This window comes from Elephantulus edwardii, unplaced genomic scaffold, assembly GCF_000299155.1.
Source record: "Elephantulus edwardii isolate Elephantulus edwardi_28Jun2011 unplaced genomic scaffold, EleEdw1.0 scaffold00032, whole genome shotgun sequence".
Classification (NCBI taxonomy): domain Eukaryota; kingdom Metazoa; phylum Chordata; class Mammalia; order Macroscelidea; family Macroscelididae; genus Elephantulus; species Elephantulus edwardii.
The window spans coordinates 7040090-7062196 of record NW_006399782.1 but is presented as its reverse complement, the minus strand read 5'-3'; the positions used below and the strand labels follow the sequence as shown (position 1 = coordinate 7062196).

General features: G+C 41.0%; 1 protein-coding gene across 1 annotated transcript in view; it reads right to left on the bottom strand.

Moving 5' to 3' along the window:
* The window catches only part of PTPLB (protein tyrosine phosphatase-like (proline instead of catalytic arginine), member b), a 70397-nt gene extending 50885 nt beyond the window's left edge, over positions 1-19512 (bottom strand). Inside the window, exons 1-3 of the mRNA XM_006884226.1 lie at positions 19358-19512; positions 15320-15437; positions 3618-3636 (exon numbers count right to left, since the gene is read on the bottom strand). Of these exons, the coding sequence (XP_006884288.1) occupies positions 3618-3636; positions 15320-15437; positions 19358-19512 (292 nt within the window). The remainder of the gene's footprint in view (positions 1-3617; positions 3637-15319; positions 15438-19357) is intronic.
* Between the last annotated feature and the right edge of the window lie 2595 nt (positions 19513-22107).

Genomic DNA, 22107 nt, shown 5'->3' with positions numbered 1-22107 from the left:
AGGCCTCTGAAAACCCTATGTACAACAGAACACATTTAGATAACAGAAAGGGCAACTGAGGTTGAGCTGTCAAGTATGGAAATACAAAGAAAGAGGAACAGCTGTAAGCACACACTCGCATTTGAGACATGGAATGTGAGAAACATGAATGTAGGAAAATTAGATATTGTTAAGGAAGAAATGGAATGCATAAATATTGACATACTAGGCACTGGTGAGATGAGATGGACTGGCATGGGGCATTTTGAGTCGGATGATCATATGATATTAAAAGATTATATGTCGAAGTTTAATTTGCTTCAGACTGTCACAAACCATCTCAGAGAATGTGAAATAGAGAACCTAATTTTAAAGACATCTCATAGCATATACAAAAAAACCCCAAACTTCTATTTTGTCTCCTTTGGGGCAATGCAAAGTTCCACCTCTTTGTCTGAAATATTAATGACCAAGTTATCAAAGAGTGACAGAAAACATTCACTTCTCTCTTCTGTGGCTGATTTGCTCTGTCCTTCCTTTTGGTTTTTATTATGCTCCAGGCAATGTAAATTCTAAGAGAAATTCTCCTTTCTTATGCAAGGCTGCCACCTAGTGATTATCACAGGTAAATGTATGAGGTAGGGAAAAAAATGTGTTCTCTTCCAAAGTCATTTCATCCCTTGGATGCGATTTTTCAAAAACCCACAATTTCAAATGGACAATGTACCACAACCACAGTACTTGTAAAAATGACCACACAAATGGGATTAATGTGAGTAGGTAACTGGTAACAGGCACACTTGAACAGGTAGCATTTTCTCTTTGTACACTAAACAGATTATACACTTACTTTCTTCTTTGAGGTTTCATAGACTTTCAGGACAACTTGCTATTTGAGATCATCTGGTAACTAATCCAGCCCATGAGCTTTTCAGATATGAAAACTAAGGCTCAGGGAGAATGCTCATTTTGTAACTTAACTAGCAGTGTTCCCCGACTGGCAGGGCAGTGGGCTTATGCGTATCATATGGAGTAATGGGTTTCCACTGATCCAGACCAAATTCCTAGCTGCTCTGGTGAGGCAGCAGTGTATCAAATTCCCTGATCTAAGCTCTCTTCCTGGCTTTCCCTTCTCAACTCTAACTGGGCAACACATGGCTTCCAAAACCCCTCAGGGATTATCAGGGGCCACTAGAGCTGCTGGGTGCCAGGTGGTGTGCCTAAGCTCTGGGCGAATCTCCCACCTCCCTGCTCTGGCAGGCACTTCTGACTCCTAAAAAGCTGGCTCCATTTCTCTTTGTTCCTTTCATCTCTGTCCATCCACACATATCAGGGAACAGGTGGATGGATGCTCCCCGCAAAGGATGGATAATGTTATGGAGGTGTGAAAAGGCTAGGTTTATTCAGACAAGACAGGAAGCTTTCCTGAAGCAGGATCCACACACCTCTCACCATTCACAAAAATCAACTCTAGGTGGATCAGAGACCTACCGGTAAAGCCCCAAACTAAAAGAGCATAAGAGACAAGCTGGGACCAAGCTTGGAAGGCCTAACCTATGGTATCAAGAGGCTAGTAGAGCCAGGAATACACAAGGAGAAGATAAATTGATGAATCATCCTTGAATAAATCAAAATGTTATTACAGAGGAGAAAAAAAATAACCAAGAAGCCAAAACAAAGGAAGAAACATGCCAAAGTAAATAAGCTGAACAGAAGACTTCAAAGGAGCATCTCAAATTGAGGCTGAAGAAAATGAAAATAAGTCCACAAGAACCAAGATAATCTTGAATCTATTCTATATTAATTTCAAGACCATCTTAATAGGTTTGAAGCATTGAACACCAATGATCGAAGGTAAACCATATGACCTAGAAATATACCGAGAAAATCAGAATGAGACACAGATTTGTACACCAGTGTTCCTAGCATGGGTAAAGGGGAAATCATAGGGTCATACAACTTGGTGAGTGGAGGGGGAAGTGGTAAAAGAAATGGGAAAGAATCCGGCAGGGATCTGGAAAGACAGGGTAATGGCTGGCATAGGTCAATGGTGATTCATTTTATAAAACATAATGAATGGGAATGACTGTATGAAACACAATGTGAATGAAGGATAGTGTGCAATATTGTAAATAAATTTTGTAAGCAAATCAACATAAAAATGAAAAAATTAAAAAAGAGGTGAAGCTTTCATTATTGGGAGCAGAACACACACCGTTGCTAAAAACACTTTGCTTTCCTTCTCTCTGGGTTTGGATGAAGGAGGTAAAATCTGATCAGGAGGGTAGGAGTCTTGGACTAAGAGTAGGAACTTTAACTTGGAGGGTCAAATTGAGTTAAAAATCATAGTCTGAAGCCTTCCAAACCAACCTTTGATACAAAGCTTTGTGTAAGATGCGTGTACCGTCAAATCAGATCTGACTGGTACAGGAGGAGATTGCCTCTCCTCCAGAAGAGCATCTGGTGGATTTGAACCACATACCTCTGGGACTGCAATGCAGCTTCTTACCACTAGGCCACCAGAGCTCCCTCACTATTGTACTTTAACAGCAAAGACAGAATCACAAGAGATGAAGGCTCACTGACAACTTCCTCTCCTGGCCGCCAAAGCTTCCACTGTGTGCAGGTAGCCCCTCCGGGGGAGTCTTTAAAGTTTCTAGGCAAAGTCCCTCCCCTGCCCTTACCCTCACTTAAGTCTGTCCCAGCACCAGAAAGCAGTGATGAGAGTCTGAACAAGAAAAATCTTTATTCAAGTATTTGAGAAGGCCAAGGCAAAAACAAACAACAAAAAACCACAACCAAACAAAAAACAGGCTTAGGGATAGGGTCTCTATGGTTAAGATAGCTAAGAAGAACGTGGAAAGAGACAGCAAGGTAGGTGTGAAAGTATGTCAGTTAACGATAGTAGGATCAGAAACTTTTGGGACTACCAGTGGAGTAGCCCTGGCACAGCAGGAAAGCCCCTGGCTGCTAACCTAAAGGTCAGAGGCTCAAATTCACCAACCACCCCTCAGTAGAAATGTGACAATCTGCTTCTATGAACAAACACATTTATAGCCTTCGAAACCCTATGGACAGTTCTACTGCTGCCCTGTGTGGTCTCAGTCAGGTGGACTCAACAATAGTGGGCTTGGCTGTTTGATTTTGAGACCTTTTACATTATATTAGTTTATGTTCTTTCCTAATATTTGGCTTTTAAAAATATCAACAGTATCTGCAGGATCCTTTAGACTTACGTGTTCGCATTCCCTCTCACATATATACCTGGGAGATAGGTAATCCATGCATTATTCTCATTTTAAAGATAACAGAAACGATTACAACACTTATGACATCACAAACAAGATTTAACAGAGCCCAGTGCCAGAAACACAAGTCACATCTTTTAAGTATGCTAGTGTTTCTCTGAGCCTTGCAACAAGAAATGCAAACGTTTACATAGTACAGCTATCATTTTATAAAACAAAGTCCACCTAACAACATGATTTCAGAAACCAAAAGCCATTCCAAATTGTGTAGGCTTTACAGATAATGATTAAATGGTTTTGTTTTCTCAATATCCACTCTATTTTTGAAGACTAAAAATAAAAAGCAGCAACCACAAAAGACTGTTGGGGGCAGGGGGAAGCCCTACTTACCCATCGCGCAATGCAGTATCTAAACGAAAAAAGAAAAAAGAGAAGCATTAGTGAAGATCAACAACATCATCGTTCTATTCATAATACTAGTCTTTCAGTAAGGTTACAGTAGTACTGAACTTGAAAAACATTTTAAACTGGCTACAGGTTATATCCCATCATGTCAATTCTTGTTCGTATTTCTTGGTTTGGTTTTGCATTTTCCGTTTGTCTAGGGAAATCTTCGGCACAGTACTTGTCAGATGTGTACAGAGGCCAGACATGGTGACACGTAGCTTTTCTAAGGGAGCTCTGGTGGCACATTGCACAGGGAAAGACAATGGAGGGTCAGGAATGAGTCAGTTCCGACTCTCTGACATGCACTTATCTACAGCATGCCTAATAAGATTCTGTGCTTAAAAAGTATTTTATTATGGGGGGATGCTTTGGATGGAAAACCCAAGTTTTATCAGTGAAGAGAACAAAAAATAAAAAATCACCATACTGCAAATCTTACAATCTTCTTCCAAGGAAAAGTACAACTAAAATCTCAAATGCATGAACCTCCCATGGCAAAGATGAGAACAAAGTGGTTTATCCAGATTAGAATAAGATTAAGGAATGACTCAAGAGCATCCTTTCAATGAAGAGGATTTCTGACAGCGCCTACATAGAGAACCTATTCTATCAATGTATGCATCAAGACACCTAGGCTGCTGATCAACCATCACACGGCAGGAAGGGAAATAAAGCCTTATGGATTATCACCGTTCCTTTATCTAACAGAACACTAGTTCTCAATACTACCTCCATTTTTGTTTCATTATTTTTCAACCTGGTGATGACAAAAGGCCCATTAGCTTAACCTATCCTGCTCATTAAACTGCATTCTCCCCTCAAGGTCTAGAGGTATTGTGTCTGTAACAAAATTTATCCCTGAGGTCCAAGAGAGGAACAGGGCCCATGAGTTACAGAGTTTCTGTGGCAGCCTTTCGGGACAGTGCCTCCCATGTGTGTGGCAGGCACTGAATTTGACACAGCTGCAACATCCTCTTTTCAGTATACACGTCTGACAGTCTAAAACAGACATGAGGGGGGGATGGGGGGGAATGCAGCCAGAATGCTCCTTAGGGGCAATGATGGTGAAGCTTTGTCTTTCATACAAATGAATGTTGATAGGTAGGGCTATTAAGGGACATCATGGTTGGAAAGATGGTCAGCAAAGGAGAGGAAGACTCTCAGTGGTCTGGACTGACACAATGCCGAGAGCCATGAGTTCAAGTGTGTCAGAAATGATGAGGATGGCACAGGACAGGACTGGGTTCAAGTCTATTGTTCATAGGGTCTAGCTAACAATTGTACTTGACTTAAGGGCACCTAACAACAACAACTTTACTATCAGGGAGCTCAGTGGCCTAGTAGTAAGAAACTGTGCTGCTAACCTTATGGTATGTGGTTCAGATTTATCAGCTGCTCCATTAAGAAAAATGGGGCATGCAACAATGAATGAACGAAAACCCAAAATCTCTGTAAATGTTCACTAAAACTTTAATAATAATTAAAAAGAAAAATGGGGCAATCTCCTCCTGTGCAATTTCTTGTCTCTGAAAACCTATTGAAGATTTCATGAGCCAGATGCAACTCAACGGTACAGAACAACAACTTTACTAGCTGGAAGTAAAATTCATAGATAATAAAAACTTTAAAAAGAAAAAATGTTCTGATGTTTAAAAGAGAAATAAACAGAAAATACTAAAAAACATTTGCATCAATACAGGACACAATGATATAATGAAGCGGTAAGGTGTATACACAAACTTAAGATAAATTTGAATTTAAGAATAAGGAGACCAGTCATTATGGACAGACAAAAATTTAAAGGGTATGTAGAAGGACAGACCTATACTAGAATGAAAAATAACATTTAAGTATGAATTTAATAAAATAAAAAAAAGTATGAATTTATCATAATGTGGTCCAAACTTTAACTGAAACTGTAGTAACATGCTAAGGTAAAATGATGATAGTTATAAAAAGTCTTCAGGCCTTTCGGAACGAATTGTGCTCGACTCTATGGCAATCAACAACAAAATGACAAAGTACAGAGAACTAAGGAATCAGGACATTCTGACAAATGAGCTACATCTTATTTATTTTTAAGTGTATGTAAAAGAATTCTCTAACTTATAGCACCGGATAGAATACTACAGAAAACTCATCTTCCTATCTTAAAAGACCACTGAGCCATATAATCAGTATCTAGAAGGAAAAAGACATTGGAAATACAATATGGATTGGATAAATATAAACAAGCAAAGGACTTCAGAAATGCAAGAGGCATGAAAACAGTTGTATGAGGTAGTTTTAAAGAAAAAAAACTGAAAGACAACAGCTACTGGAAAACACAATTTCACTGTCACAACCTGGCTTTCCTTTGCACTTTGGTGGCCCAGCCCATAAGGACTTTCACTGCTAGCCTAAAGGTGAACCCACTTTAGTGGTTTGAATCTGCCAGAAAGCTTGGCAATCTCCTGCCGTGCAATTTACAGCTGTATGAAAACCGCCTGAAGTGTTAGCTATGAGTGGGCTCCATGGCAATGAGCTTACAGAGTTCCTTCATTATTAAACACACATATGATATAAAGCATTACAATAGAGCATATTAAAGAAATCCAATGTGCTGCCTGAATTTCATGTGTCTCTGCTAATTCAATAATTGAAGTCTGGAGAGAAACCTCAAATCTCCCATTACATAGTTCCAATCAGTTTCATTGCTTTTGCAGTAACCACACTGCAAGACTTCTCAACTAAATATTCAAGCTAGAAATGCTATAATAATTTAACAGAACAGAATGTGCAGAGTGAATAAATCACCCCATTATGTTGAGACAAAATCTTTATTTCATTAAGCTTCCCTCTTCATATCAATTGTGGTAGGCAGAATTCTAAAGATTTCTGTTCCTTGGTTATTCATTCAAGCAGTAATCTGCTGTGCAGAGATTTTGCAGAGGTAATTAAATTCCTAAGCCAGTTGATTTGGGGGCCTGCTCCAACCAGGAGACCCATTTAGAGGCAGCGTTTCCTTGTTCCAATGGTAGATGGGTCAGAGAAGTCTGAGGAATTGGTGACATGAAAAAGGAGGAGAGCGTGGCCACTAGAAGCTGACAGTTATGAGGGCCTCAGCTCTACAACCACAAGGAAATGGGTTCTGCCAGCAACCTGAGCCTAAAATAGGCTTCCTCCCCAGAACCTCCAAATAAGAGCAGAGCCCAGCGAAAAACCCAATTCCAGTTCTGTGGGACCTTAAGCAGAGAAACCAGAGAGCCCAGCTTGTGACCCACAGAACCACAAGCTAGTAAATTACTGATGTTTTAAGCTACTGAATTTTTGATATCATGTTATGCCAAAATAAAAATTCAAACTTCTCCTATTAAGTTTTCCCCTTTAACTTCTAATTTAGATTGTTTTAGGATTTATTAGGTGCTAACAATTTACATACATCTCAACACATATATAACAAACCACAGGGGATAAGAGTCACAAATGCTTACTAGAGGTATTCAAACAACTCAAGAGATTACTTTCCAGAGTCCGAAGAAGACTTGGGATCATAGCCTGAGGGACTATGATAGTTAACCAAGTCAACTAGCAGAACACAGTTAACGTTTCACACTCTGGCTTGATGAGCAGCATGTGAAATCGTAAATGATGGTGAGTGACTATAATTGATCTCTTCCTGTCTGTAGCAGAAGAGGATATAGGAAATCCAAGGTTCAAAGAATAAACTAACTCAGTCTCCTAAGGACAAACACAATATAACTATTATTGTAAAAATAGAAGGATAACTAGTAAACCATGTATGGGAATCCAAGAGGTGAAGGAAGTGGGAGCAGAGGGATGAGGTTGGGTAGAGTGGAAATCACATGGTTGCACAATTTGGTGGGTAGAGGGAGGAGGTAAAGGAAATGGGAAAGATCTGGCAGGAACCTGAAAAGACCAAGTAATGGTGGGCATAGCCCAAAGGTGATTCATTTTATAAAACACAATGTATGGGAATGATTGTATGAAATATAATGTCAATGAAGGAAAGTGTGGGGGAAAACTACATAATAATAAAAAAGAAGCAACTAGTCCTTGAAACTAATACAAGAGCCTACAAGAAATGCAGCTTCTCTAACCTGAGATGAGTTACTAACTACTACCAACAACCTTTCTGACTGGGATCATAATAGGTCACAGATAGAAGAGAAATGTAGACCAAAACTAAAATTCTTAAAAGGTCCAAATTACTGGACCAGTAGACACTAGAGGAAAAAATTGTTTGGCAGTCCAGTACTCTTTTCCAATATCACAGCTTAAAGGCATCAGTTCTTCTGTTGTCCTTATTCACACTCAGTTCTCTGATGCAGAGAAAGTGATTTAAAAGACTTGAATCAGGCACATCTTAGTCTTCAAACAGACATTACTTCTCCTCAATACTTTGCAGAGGCTGCTCCTGACTGCAGACCTGCCCAGTGCAATATGTGTTTTGATCTCCTGACTGCTGGTGTTGACTGTAGATCCAGGTAAGATGAAATTGTTAACTAATTTTTTTCTCCATCTAACATGATGCTGATGATACCTACTGGCCCAGGGGCAAGGACCTTTGTCTTTTTGATGTTGAGATACAATCTATATTGAAGGCTGCAGTCTGTTCTTCTGCACAAAGCAATTCCTCCTCACTTTCAGTAAGTAAGGATGTGTCATCTGCACAATGTAGATTGTTGATTAGTCTTCTTCCAGTCCTGCTGCCACATTCTTTTTCAGAGTCCAGTTTCCTGAATGATTTGTTCATCAAACAGAATGAACAGGTATGAAGAAAGTATACAACCCTGACACATACTTTTGCTACTTTTAAATTATTCCCTTGATCTGTTTGAACAATCAGCCTTGATCTACGTATGTTTCAAATGAGCATAATTTAGTGTTCCGGGATTTCCATTCTTCTTTATGTTAGCCATAATTTGTTATGATGCACATGGTCAAATGTCTTAGCATCATTGGTATAGAACAAATAGATGTCCTTCTTGTACTCTGTATATTTTTAATTTTTCTTTTTTTTTTACAAAGCTGACCTCTGAAACCTTCCTAACGGCTTCTGCTCTGATATCTCCTTTCCCTTAGACCAAGACTGGGAAGTGCTAGCTTTCTTAAATCTCAGCACCCCTGCTTCTCTGCCCTGTGGCCTCCTTCCTGCCCTGCACTGCTACCAGATATTTTTAGTCCGTTTTCTTTTTTTACATTTCAGCACTTTCCCTTTTTGCAGTCATTAGCTATCTTCCCTCTTTGAATACCATATCAATTTGCTTCTATTTGCTTGAGTTGTCAAGCAGTGTGAGGTCTGTGTGGGTGGGTTCCTGTTTCCTACAGGCTCCTTCTTCCCTTCTGATGTTGTGACACTTATTAATTACACTCGAGTTCTATTTTTCCTCTAGTTTTCACACTGGTTTTGAAGCTGGCTTTTCTGGGACTTGCTAGTCCTGTTTGTGGGAGAGATCTCCACTGTGGCTTTCTATGCTGCTTTTCCTCAAAATAAAGGTGCTCTGAAATGTATCCTGGTTGTGTTCCCAAAGCTCCTTTTCAAATTATGAGTGGGAAATCAGCCTAAGTCCACTGTTGTTACGTTACATGCCATCAAGTCACCTGTGACTCATGGCAAAAGTGGAGGGTCAGCAAAGGAAGGAAAGACCCTCACGAAATGGACTGTCACAGTGGCTGTAATGGGGGCAGGGGCTCGCATATGTCAGAAGTGATAACGTACAGAAGGCAGGGTTCAGATCCATCGCTCAGAAGGTTGCTATGAATTGTAGTCAACTTGATGACACTTAACAACAGACGCACAATGGTAAACATGTGCACATGTTAAACTTGTCCATAACAGTTTCAATATTATCTACCACCATACTAAGAAACTGGGGAAACTAGAATGCAAAAAGAGAAGAATGAGTCCTTCATAGAGAGAGAAGGGCAGAGGTAAAAGACGAAGATATCCTGGCTTCCTTTCCCTACAATGTTTCAGTCAATACTCCAGGTCATTCCCAAGGTTCAGCTGTATCCCCGTCCATGAGTTCAACAGGATTTTAATTGCTTTAGTAGTAACAAGGACTCAATTCTCCAAAGAAACCAGTGACTCAACCACTACTTAAATTATCACCTGTGGAATCGTTTGGAAAACTATAAAAACTCCCTGAGAAATTCTTGAGTATGCATAAAAAAATTTGGATTTGTGTTCACTGAATTAAAAAAGCTGTATTACATAATTTCAGAATCGAAATTGTCTTTTACTTTTGGTATTATCTACACTATGACCATATGCTCATTTGTACCTACTTGGCAAATGGGCATATATCCCACTTAAACATCTCATGGGGAGTTCTGGTGGCCTAGTGGAAAGAAACAGCACTGCAATCTCAAAGACATGTGGTTCGGATCCACCAGCTGTTCTGTGGGAGAAGGATGAGCAATCTACTCCCATGTGATTAAAATCCTCTGTAAATCCACTGGAGTCAGCTATGGGTCTGTTCCGACTCAAGGATACAACAATAGCAACATAGGTCTTTTAAAAAATACAAATGCTTTATTTTCCTAAGAAAACCTGAAATTTCTTGCAAATAAGTAATCTATTTTCCTTCCTTTTTTTGCAGTCCATGTGACATTCTTTACTCTCCTCCAACATCTCAACTCAAAGACACTGATTCTTGTTCCATCATCCTTATTTACTGTTCTCAGATGCACAGATGACTGCAAAGACCATGGGTTGAAGCAGGCACCTTAGTCTTTAAACTGACATCACTGCTTTTCAGGACTTTGGCAAGCTCCCCAACAGCAGATTTTCCTAATGTTATATGTCTCCTGATCTCCTGACTGCTACTAAAGGTGTTGACTGTGGATTCAAGTAAGATGAAATCATTGACAATGGTAATCTTTTCTCCATCATCATGATGTTACCTATTGGCCTATGGTAGGGATTTTTGTTTTCTTAATGTTGAGATGTAATCCATACAGAAAGCTGAAGGCAAGGATGGCAAAATATGTCTTTCATGCTTTGGGTATGTTTTCAGGTAGAGCTATTCCCTGGAAAGGTGGTGGGTCCACAAAATGACAAGGAGACCTTCAACAAGATGGACTGATACAGTGACTGCAGCAATGGGCTCAAGTGTGTCAGAGATGATGAAGATGACACAGGTAGGACAGAGTTCAGATCTGTTGTTCACAGGGTTGCAAGGAGTTGTCGACTAGACATCTCACAACATTACTTTCCTTTTTCAAGAAAGCTCTCACTGATCTTACTGAAGAAAAACACTTCAGCTACAGAGACAAGCAAGTAACTGAACTCCCTGGATTCATTTTCTTCTCCTATAAACAGGATATGCTGTCAAGCACTGAGAATTCCCATAAGAGTTATCTGTAAGTAAACAATACCTCATACATGCTATTATTATATAATGTAAGTTGGGTAGGCAATGAAACATTATTTAACTACACTGTTCAATAGATGTCATTTGCTAAGCTTGCTCTGACCACTGAGTAGAGGGATCTACTGACCACACTGACCTCTGCAGCACTAATTAACTGCGTATCCTGGGGAGTCTTCAGTTCATTGTGCAGACTTGTCCTTAAGATCAAATCCAGGATTTGTCATATAATTGGTTCTTACTAGGGATAAGAGATAAATCCCCAAATCCAAAATATTTCCTTAAATCCCTAATAAAAATTCTATTGGGATAAATGGGCTAATCCTTCAAAGTCCAAGATTTGGTTCTTGAATGAATTTTGTGCCACCCTATTAAATGTCACCACCTTCCCTGGTATGTTTTAAAATTGTATTTTTTAAAAAATGTACAGCTAATACAAGTCTTACAGAAACAGAAGAATTCCCTTTTAATTAGTGAAACATTCAGTTAATGTTGCATTTTACCTAAACTCCATGATATTAGAAAGCAGTGATGGTTAAAGAACTCATCTGTTGTGTTCAGGAAACTAGCTTACTGTAAGTTAACCAACACTTCCGTATGATTTAAATAAGACACAGCTTTCTTTACCTATGAGAAAGCCAGAGGCAGACCTCCAGATTTCCATTCCTTGCCTCATAAATAACTGAACAGCTTGGTCCCTCTTATCAACTAGAAATAAAGTGCCTGTTAATCCAACTCTGGTTAAGCTCTCCTTTTGCTAAGTCTCTGGACATCCCCCCTGTGTAGGTCAAGGTACTGCCCTACCCTTCAAGGACCCCTCCCTGAAAACAGGCTGACCACAGATCCAGTGATAACACCTGCTTATCCACATTCCCCACACTTTCTAGTCTTGTTTACTCTGAGTTTCTGTAAGAGAAATGCTTTTTTCCACTTTATGATGCTCTGAGGGTTCTTTTTATTGCTCTAGTCCTCCTCCATTACTGCCCTGCCCCTTTCCTTCTGAATAATGGTTCTCCCTATCAAAATCTGGATTTTTTTTAACAATTCCAATTTTTTGCTTGACAGTTGCAATTCCCTGTGTCATTAAGCAACAGGGTATTCATGGAAGCGCTGACCTCAACTTTGCTTCCCTGTCTCTTGATAGAATTCTTTTGGGTAAGAACTCGCAGAAACAATGAGCTACGTATTCATTGCTGCCTCTTTTTTTTAAGCCTTAAAGGAAAAACCCCAACAGGCTCACATTAGGATTTGTTAGTTTCTCAGACCCAAAACGTTGGAACAGGAAGATATCTTAGAAACCAAATTAACCTCAATTATAATTGAGAAAATGAGACAAAGTAAATTACTTGCCCCAAATCACAGGGTAGGTTGGTAAGATCATCCTACTTAAGACTAAGGAACTTCAAATGAAAGCTTATTTCATATTTATCATCTATCCCGCCTTACATTTGTTGCTGTTAAGACACAATCAATTCATCACTGATCTTCCATTGAGTTTCCAAGGCTGTAAATGGCACAGAGCTGCCAGTGGATTTGAACCATCAGCTCAAAGGCTTTCAGACTATGCAGTCAGAGCTCCTTATTATCTGCCTAAAATATGTGAGTTTATCTAAGTGAGATGTATTCAAGATCAGAGCTTTCCCTCAAGCTGAAGAGGTTTTCACTATAATGAATTATGGTGGTTTCTGCATTTGTGCGCCCAACGTCAGTTATCATGCAGCTGTGATTCACGGCCACTCTGATTCCGGCCACTCTGATTCCGTGTGTGCTGGAGTGGAGCTGTGTTCTATACATCGAAATGGCTGATATTTTGGAATTAGGCTGCCAAGTCTTCTAAGGTACCGCCCTGTGGACTCCCATCTACAATTTTTTGGTTAGCCGTTAAGCTTATTAACTATTTGCACCATCCAGGACTCCTGTATGCCAAAAGCTATCCCCACACCCCCTTCTCCATTAACAAATTCTTTTGTTTCTTGGCCAGGAGGATGAGTATACATCCCATACCTGCCTAATCAAGTATCTCACATCACTAACAAGAAATAAGGTTAACTAGACTCCTTCCCTAGAACTGTGGCAAGAATGCTGAGAAGAAATACTCTCGGCATTTACTACCTGAAGGCTATCTGATGGAGAGCCTAAGGTCAATGTTCACAGAGAAAGAGATAAAATATGGAAAGACCAGTAGTGTAGAACTCTAGGTTCTTGATGTTGAACTGATTCCTTTAATTCCATAAACTACCTGAGTCAACTATTGTGTGTGTGTGTGTGTGTGTGTGTGTGTGTGTGTGCGTGCGCGCGCGCGCGCGCGCGCGCGCGCATGCGCGTGTGCTGTTCAGTTGGAACTGACCCACAGCAGACCCTCCAGTGGGTTTTCAGGGCAGTAAATTGCACTGGAGGAGACTGCCCATCCTTTTTCACGGAACATCTGGTAGATTCGAACTCAGTGCCTTTCAGATCGCAGCACAGATTCTTACCATTAGGCTGTCAGAGCTTCTGTAGATAGATATGCCACCAGAATAACTGTAGAAACTAGTAAAGGTTTCTTTTGCTTAAAATAGTTCTGCCACATACAATTCCTAACATATATTTACCTCAGAAGACAGGAGTAGATCTGCATTACCCTTAATACAGAGAAATAGTTTTTTGAAAAAATATAGTTTTTCATTTTAATGCCTTCAGCCAGATGCCAGCTTTTCTTTGCTCCTCACAACTTAACACCCACAAAAACACCTGGCCTCTGAAGGTATCAGAGTTTACTAATGCAACCCTATCAAGCCCTTAGCATTAGTTTAAAAAAAGTGAGATTTTATCTTAAATTGAATGCCGAAAAATTATTCTAGTGGCTTGAATCCACCAGATGCTCTGCTGGAGGAGGGATAATCTCCTCCTGTACCAGTCAGATCCCATTTGACAGTATACACACAAAAAAAAAATAAAAAAGAAAATTTAAAAAACAAAACAACTATGAGATATCACCTCACCCCAGTAAGAATAGCAAAATTTAACAGAACAGCAAGTAACAAATGCTGGCGAGGTTGTGGAGAAACTGGAACCCTTATTCACGGTTGGTAGGAATGTAAAATGGTGCAACCATTGTGGAAAGTGGTGTGGCGCTTTCTCAAAAAAGTTGCAAATAGATACCATTTGACCCAGCAATCCCATTACTGGGAATATACCCCAGAGAGACCATGTCTGCCATCCAAGGAGATACATGCACACCCATGTTTATCGAGGCTTTGTTTACAATAGCAAAGAGCTGGAAGCAGTAAGTGCCCATCAACAAACGAATGGATAGAGAAGCTGTGGTATATTCACCCAATGGAATACTACGCCGCAGTGAAAAACAAGGAACTTAAGCAATATTATTCAAAATGGGTGACCCTGGAGGACATTTTGCTGAGTGAAATCTCAGTCACAAAAGGACAAATACTGCATGGTGCCACTGTTGTAGAATGGGTCTGACATCAGGGTGGGGGTAAGACTGAGAGAAAGTTGGATAAATTATGTATATTATATTGAAACAGATGAGGGAAAGAACAGATTAAAGGCAATATATGACTGAGTATTATGGTTAGCACAGGAATTAAGGTTGCATAGAGAAGTGCAGGGGGTCGGGGGCATGTGGGAATTGTATACCAATGAAGGAACTCTTCAAAGAGAGGAGCTAACTGGAGGGGAGGGGTGGGCAGGTAGAAAAGTGCAGCCATGAATGAATGGAAATCCAAAATCTCTGTAAATTTTTATTTACATAATAAAAAAACAGAACAAAATGTTAAAATTTTAAAAAAGAAAAATTAGTCTAGTTATTTTAGTCTAGCTCAGAAGGGTGGAGAAGTGCAGGAGAGGAAGATCCCAGATGAGATGGATTGATACACTAACTGGGGCAATGGTAGTGTCAGAATTAGTGAGAATGGCTCAGGACAGGGACAGATTCAGAGCTGCTGTACATGGGTTCACTATTCATCACAGGCGACTCAATGGCACATAACAACAATAGCATACTATGACAGGTTTGGAAGCAGGGGTGGCATCCACTTTAAACAACATGCCCCTGGAAACTATGAACTTTGAGAAATGATAGTTATTAAAAGGCTGCAGGTCTTTTGTTTATAGGGCTGTTATGAGTTGTGCTTGACAATAACAACAAGTTAATATTCTATGAAGCAAAACTGAAACACAAATCCAAGGGGTACAGTTCCTTTGGTATAATTCACTAGTATATTATTTTCTAAAAAATCAGGTTCAATAACAATACATTTCAGGACCTACCTCCAATAAGGCTCCGGTTTGGAAGAATTTCAAAGGCTTTTCAATTGAATAATAAAGGCTATGATAGCTGCCTTTAGCCAGGTATGCTCTGACCAGTCCAACTGCTATAACAAGCCACCTGGGGGAGAAAAAGAAAAGAAAATGTAATCAAAGAAAGAAATAAAAACAAACAAACCAAAAAAATGTAGGTAGGAAGGAATTATGGGACCAGAAACATGTAGCAATCCATATTGCTAAAAATGACCTACAGGATTGCTATCTTAGATAACCGACCACAGTTCTCCAGAGTCAGGCTTTAATGCACAGAAATATCGTGCCATCACCAGCACCCGGCCAAATGTGCACCTCATGAGCAGAGACACTTCACCCAGCTGGAACTCAGCTCTTTGGCAATTTAGCCCGTTAAACAAGGCCAAACTGAAGGCAATAAGCTAAAACGATGCCAGAAAGTCTAAGACAAAAGGGAAAAAAGCTGTTAAAGGAAATTTTAAGTAGCCTCTGGTGACCTAGTGAGCAAGGAGTTGCGCTATCAACCCAAAGGCAGGCAGTTCGAAGCCACCAGCTGCTGTGAGGGATTAAAAGGAGAAATCTTCAGAGATTTGCAGCCTCTGAAAATCTGCTTGAGGGTCAGCTGTGAGTCAGTGGTTTCAACTGTTGTTAGGTGCTGTTGGAGTCGAGTACAACTCACAGCGACTCTATGTCTGAACTCTGTCCTATCCTGTGTCATCCTCAGTTCCCAACACAGAAGAGCCTTTTTGCAGCTGTCACCATGTCAATCCACCTGGTTTCAACTAGACGGCACATAACAGCAACAAGAACATGCTGCAGTTAGTCTTTAGTAAATGAGATGATTTAAAAAAAAAAACGCTTTAAAGCATTTAATGTTTAAAGTATCTTGCTGGAACATAACCCAACATCTCTTAAAATGTGCTTTTTAAAACTTTAAACAAAATAAAGAAGAAAAGTCCTTTTAGTGGAATTGCCCAAACCGAGAAACAAAAGCTAGAGTTAGTTACATGATATAAAAACCAAAACAAAGCACACAGGCATGCAACTGTGAATGTTATATTACTGCTCTGCTGTCCTTCTCAGAAATAGATTTCTTGGGCCCTATGATTTTGTTTTATCTATTACGTGCTGTAGTAAAGTGTGTGGGCCTTAATTTTTAATGTATGTCTCTTTGAATAATGGATTTAGCCAACTGCATTATCTTGATCAGGAAATAGGATAGGTGGTCCATATTATTTTTAGAAAATTTCATTCATGTAAGAGAACCTCATAAAAGCATTTGTAAAAGAAGAAATGAAGTTCTGGTGGCCTAGTGGCAAGAAGCTGCACTGCAATACCAGAGGTACATGGTCCAAATCCACTAGATTTTCCGCTGGAGGATGGACAATCTCCTCCTGTACCAGTCAGATCAGATTTGATGGTACACACACACACACACACACACACACACACACAATTTTAAAAAAAATTAAAAACAAATGGATTCTTTATCTCTTAAAGTCAGTTGCCTTCAAGTTGTTTCATGGCAATCTCACATGCATCAGAGTAAAACTAAGTCCCACAGGGTTTTCAATGGCTGGTTTTTTTAAAATAGAATGTCAGGCCCTACTGAGGTACATGTGCATGGACTTGAACTCCTAATCTTTTGGTCAATAGCCCAGTATGATAATCATTTGCAACACCTCAGGACTCCAGAGATGTCAGTATCAGCACAGAAAAGGGCAGTTTAACTCTCCTAATCTGTTTCTCTTCTTGATTTAAGATAAATCAGGGGGCTCTGTGGCCTAGTCCATTAACCCAAAGGCAAGCATTCAAATCTACCAGCTGAGAAACATCGGTGATTTTTTTGCCTCTGAAAATCCGCTGAGAGGTCAACTATGAGTCGGTCTGACTTGACTATGAATGATTGATTTAAAATAATCCTTAACCTCCACTACATTCTCTAGGTTCCTTGCTCTATGAATTAGAAAGATTGCTAGCTACCCTTAGCCACGTGTGCCCTGACCAAGTCATTTTTCCTTTTTCTCCAAGGAACCTTAAAATCTATCTCTAGTCCATCAATGGCCTGGATAAGACAATATGAATGTTACATATAAATACACCCAGATTCTTGAATGTTCTTCTAAAAATGGTCTGTAACCATCTATGCAATCATTTATGTGATAAAGAACACCTGTATCTGTAATAGTTACTCACTGATCAAGAGAAACAGGTTCTATACCCTGATCTGCTACTAACAAGTTCAAGTAAGTTAAAACTCTGAGCCTTGGTTTCAACACTGCTGTTCCTAAAACTATAAGTTATAATTTTCTCATGATATAAGGAGTGTGAGTGTGAGTGTGTGTGTATGTGTGTGCATGTGTGTGTGTGCATGTGTGTGTATGTGTGCGTGTGTGTGTGTGTGCATTGTGTGTGTGTGCGTGTGCGTGTGCATTGTGTGTGTGTGTGTGTGTGTGTGTGTGTGTGTGTGAAAATGCAAGGTGAATTTTAATTTCATTTTGCACATTACCAAATGTGCAAAAAAGCGGCAAGGGGAACATGTATGCTATTTGCTTGTGTCAGCACCTGAAGAACCAAAACTGAGCCAGTTGTCTTTAAGTGATTCTGGCTAAGCGACCTCCTAGATTAGGCAAGAATTGCACCACAGTTTCCAAGACTATATAATCTTTATAGAACATTTTTTTTCCTTTATAGAACATCGTTATCCCAATGAGCAGCTGTGGAGTTCAATCACTGACCTTTTGGTTACCAACTGATGACTTTAACCAAGGCTCCTAGTCAGTAGTTGAAGGAAACACAAAATTAGCTGCATCCAAGGGGGCGATATGGGTGCAAGGGAAAAGTGAGAGGTGATATTTTCACTGTGTGCCTTGGCACACCTTTTACATTTTGAGCTTGGTGGCCTACTTTGTAGGGAATTATCCTGCTAACCCAAAGGTCAAGTCTCTGCAATCAAGTCAGTTCGGATTCAACAATGAGGGTTATTTTTTTTTAAAAAAAAAGTATTTTAAAAATTAAAAAGATAAAAGTTTAAGAACTTTTCTAATAATTTTTAATAATAAAATATTGGAGAAAAATAGTTTTAAAAAAGAAATGCAATTTCACAATAGATCATGAAAAGAGTGACCCTGTGATTTTCCACAGCAAAACCACAAGATCAATGAATTGCCAAGCTGGAGGGTCCTTGGAGGTCACTGAGCCTAATTCTTCACAGATGCAGAATGGAGGCCTAGGAACGAAAATGATTCATCCAAGGTCACACAGCTAGTTAGCCTCACAAGCAGAACTAATATTAGTTCTAGTTAAAGAGTGGAATGAAATTAGGAAAAAAGCAAAAGAAGCAAAATATTTCAAGGGTCTATCTCACCAACTCCCAGTTAATAACTCTGCTTTGTCTCTTCAGTGTGTTTGCTCCTCACCATAAATTAACCAAAGAAGTCTAAACTCACTTGAGCACACACAGCTTTTTCATGCCACGGGTCAAAAACTTTCAACACTTTCCTATCATTTTTTTTTTTTTTTTGGATGCAAACTCAGGCAGGGTTTTGAAAACGGCCGCCGAAATAAAGGGTCACTCTGCAGCCACAGCTTCCTCCACTCCCCAGGAGGGGAGCAGTTCACCATTCGTGACTGGCCGCCTGGACTCTCGCCTCTGCGCGCACACCGTCCTCCGGACCTGGACCTGTGGTGTCCAGCCCACGGGCTCACCAGGCCCTCCGAGCCGGGGCCGCGATTGCCTTTCCCGCGCCTCCTCGCAGCCCGCATCTCTCTCCTCCAGACCCCACTGCAGCCCAGCGCAGACCCAGCGATCGCGAACTCGGCTCAGCCCCCCACCTCGGGCGGAGCTCCAGGGTAGTGACCAGGGCCGATACAGCAGCCAGCCACCCTCGCCGCCCAGGTTCCCGGTCCTCGATCGGGCCTCTGGGGCCGCCCTCACGGCGAGGGCACCTGGCTCTACCGGTCGCACGCAGAGTCCCCTCCCGGGTCGGGCTCGCTCCCGCCTCCCCAGTCCCTGAGCCTCAGCCTCACCCTGCCGTCATGACCACATTGTAGATAACCAGATACGCGGTGGCCAGAGGCCCCGGGCCCCTCTTCTTCCGCGTGCCGCTCGCGTCGCCGGCCCCAGACCGGCCACTGCCACCTCCATTCCCCTTAGTCGCTGCAGTAGCCGCCGATGCCGCCATGTCAAGTGCCGGTAGCCCGCTCTCTCCGGCGGGCACCTCGGACCTGACTGGATATATGGTGTAGGCGGAGGGAAAGACGAGGTAGGGGCGGGGCCGAGGCAGAGGGGCGGGGCTAGGGACAGCGCCCACGAAGGTTGCCATCTTGGTTGAGGGCAAGGACGCTACTGGCACTCCCCGCCCCTCGGTTCGTCACAGTCGCCGCTGCCATCTTGGATCAGGGTACTCGCCTCCTTTTTGGCGCTCAGTGTAGTACTTACGGGCGCCATTTTTAGTTAGGGTAACGTCGCCTTTGGAAGTTCTCACCTGGCTGGCCAATAAACTTTCCCTAGTATTTGGAAGATGGAGGGCTAGGCACTACACTCTCGTTGTTAGCATATATTCCATTTTCCATAACTACTTTCTTCATGTTAAAATTGCTTTGTATCTCATCTCAGCTTTTCCCAATGGCCCTCTCTTCATAACCTGCCATCTTGAATCAGGGCTTTTGACGCCAACTTTGCTTCCCATCAACCTCTGCGCCTGGTGGACGGCATCCCTTTACCGCGCGTGATTAACCTTTGGTTGGATTGAAGATGTAGCGTTTGAAGAGATTTTTCTCTTTTCATTTTAAGTTACTGGTACTGTAGAGTTTAACGAAAATTGGTCCCTTTCCCATGTAGAACTGAATGTCACCTGTGGGCAGATACGACTTAGAGGCTGAAGTCGCATGTGTTTCCTTGTTGCAAAGACGGGACAAGGCAAAGTGGTCAAAGTGAAGCATTGACACACTATGGCCAAAAGTGAAAGGATGATGACTGACTTTTAATTTTAAGAAAATAAATCTGAAGCAAACTAGGGAACTCTGGTAGCTCATAGGAATGAGTTGCACTGCCAATCCAAAGGCAGGAGGTTCAAATCCACCCGCAGCTTTATGGTAGAAAAAAAGATTAGCAATCTTCTGTGCAGTTTACAGACTCAGAAAAGCCGCTGGAGAGTCAGCTAGGAGTCCTTTCCAACTCTACAGCTTTGAGTTCTAAGTGGTTTATTTGAAGGGAAGCAGTGATTTCTGCAATTTGCTTCAGTGAGCTGATCCCAATTTGCATTTGTTGTCTTGTTCCAGGATATTCATAATTTGTATTTATTTGCCATAGTCAAGTATGTTTTCACTCCAAGTCTAGTGCGTTTCCGAGATTGGACTACTGTGAAAGGAAAGAAACAAAGCCCTTGGCTTCTCAGTTTCTATTGAAATATAGAGGGGAGTCAAGAATGTAAATATGAGCTTGTCTTTTGGAGACTACCCTCCAGTCTCCCCCTGGGGAATCCACCAACATTGGAATCCATCTATTGCGATCCGCAAAGTTTTAAATGGTCTATTTTCAGAAGGGATTAATAGACTTTTTCAGCTACAAACAGTCCTCTAAGGTCAGACCAGTGTGTCTAACTATATAAGATGCATTGACTAGTCACCCACATCATGTTAGATGCCCCCTAGTCTGTTGTGATGCATTGTTGTATGTTATGAAGTTTGAACAGACCCATAGTCTACCCTTTAATGGGTTTTCAGAGGCGGTTAATCATCCTCCCTGGGAGCAGCCGGTGGATTTGAACCATGTGCCTTCAGGACTTGTTGCAGACCGAGGGTCCCAAAGAATGAAATAATTTTATAATCATTAGTAATGAGACAGACTACCAGGAATGAAATAGAACAGAGTGTGAGAAAAAGGGGGCCAACAGTTCCCATGACTGAAGGCCCCAAGCCATGATTCTCTGAGTGTTTATTTAGAATCAAAGGAAGGTAAACAAAGTAAAATCATAAGGAAGTACAAAACAAAAACAAATGATAATGGTGAAGCCAAGTTCCTCTTTATGCTAATCTCAAGAGGGAGGGATTCAGTTGATACAAACTAAGAACAATGTTGACTCTTAGGGAACACCTTAGTACCACAAGGTGACCTTCACCTTGTATTAAACATCCTTCATTTCCTGATACAGTATTTGGTCTACTATTAGTAAATTTGATATTCGGCTTCCCTCAAGGACTGTAGTGCAGCTTCTTACCACTAGGTCACCAAGAGCTCCCTGTGACTCAATGCAGTTCACAGCGACCCTATAAACAACACATTGAAACCTTGCCCTATTCCATGCCATTCTTAACAATTTGCCATGCTCAGTCTGCTGTTGTAGTCACTATGTCAATCCATCTCATTGAGGATCTTCCTTCCTATTCACAAGGATGTTGTCTTTTTCCAAGGACTAGTACGAGGGAGCTCTGATAGTGTAGTTTGTATGGAGTTGAGCTGCTAACCAAAAATCCATACCACTCTGATTTGAATCCACCAGCAACTCTGCAGGAGAAAGATGGGCAGTCTCCTCCTGTGCAGTTTACAACCTCAGAAACCTACTGGAGAGTCAGGTATGAGTTGGTTCCAACTTGATCGCAATAAGAGAAAGATCACAAGCCTATGCTCAAAGCATGGGAAAGAGTTAAACCACCCCAGTCATTTAAACTCAACTCTGGTCTGCTTTCTATAGTACAGAATGAATGTTGTTGTTATTGTTGTTATGTGCCGTCGAGTGGTTTGCGACTCATAGCGACCCTATGTACAACAGCCCTAA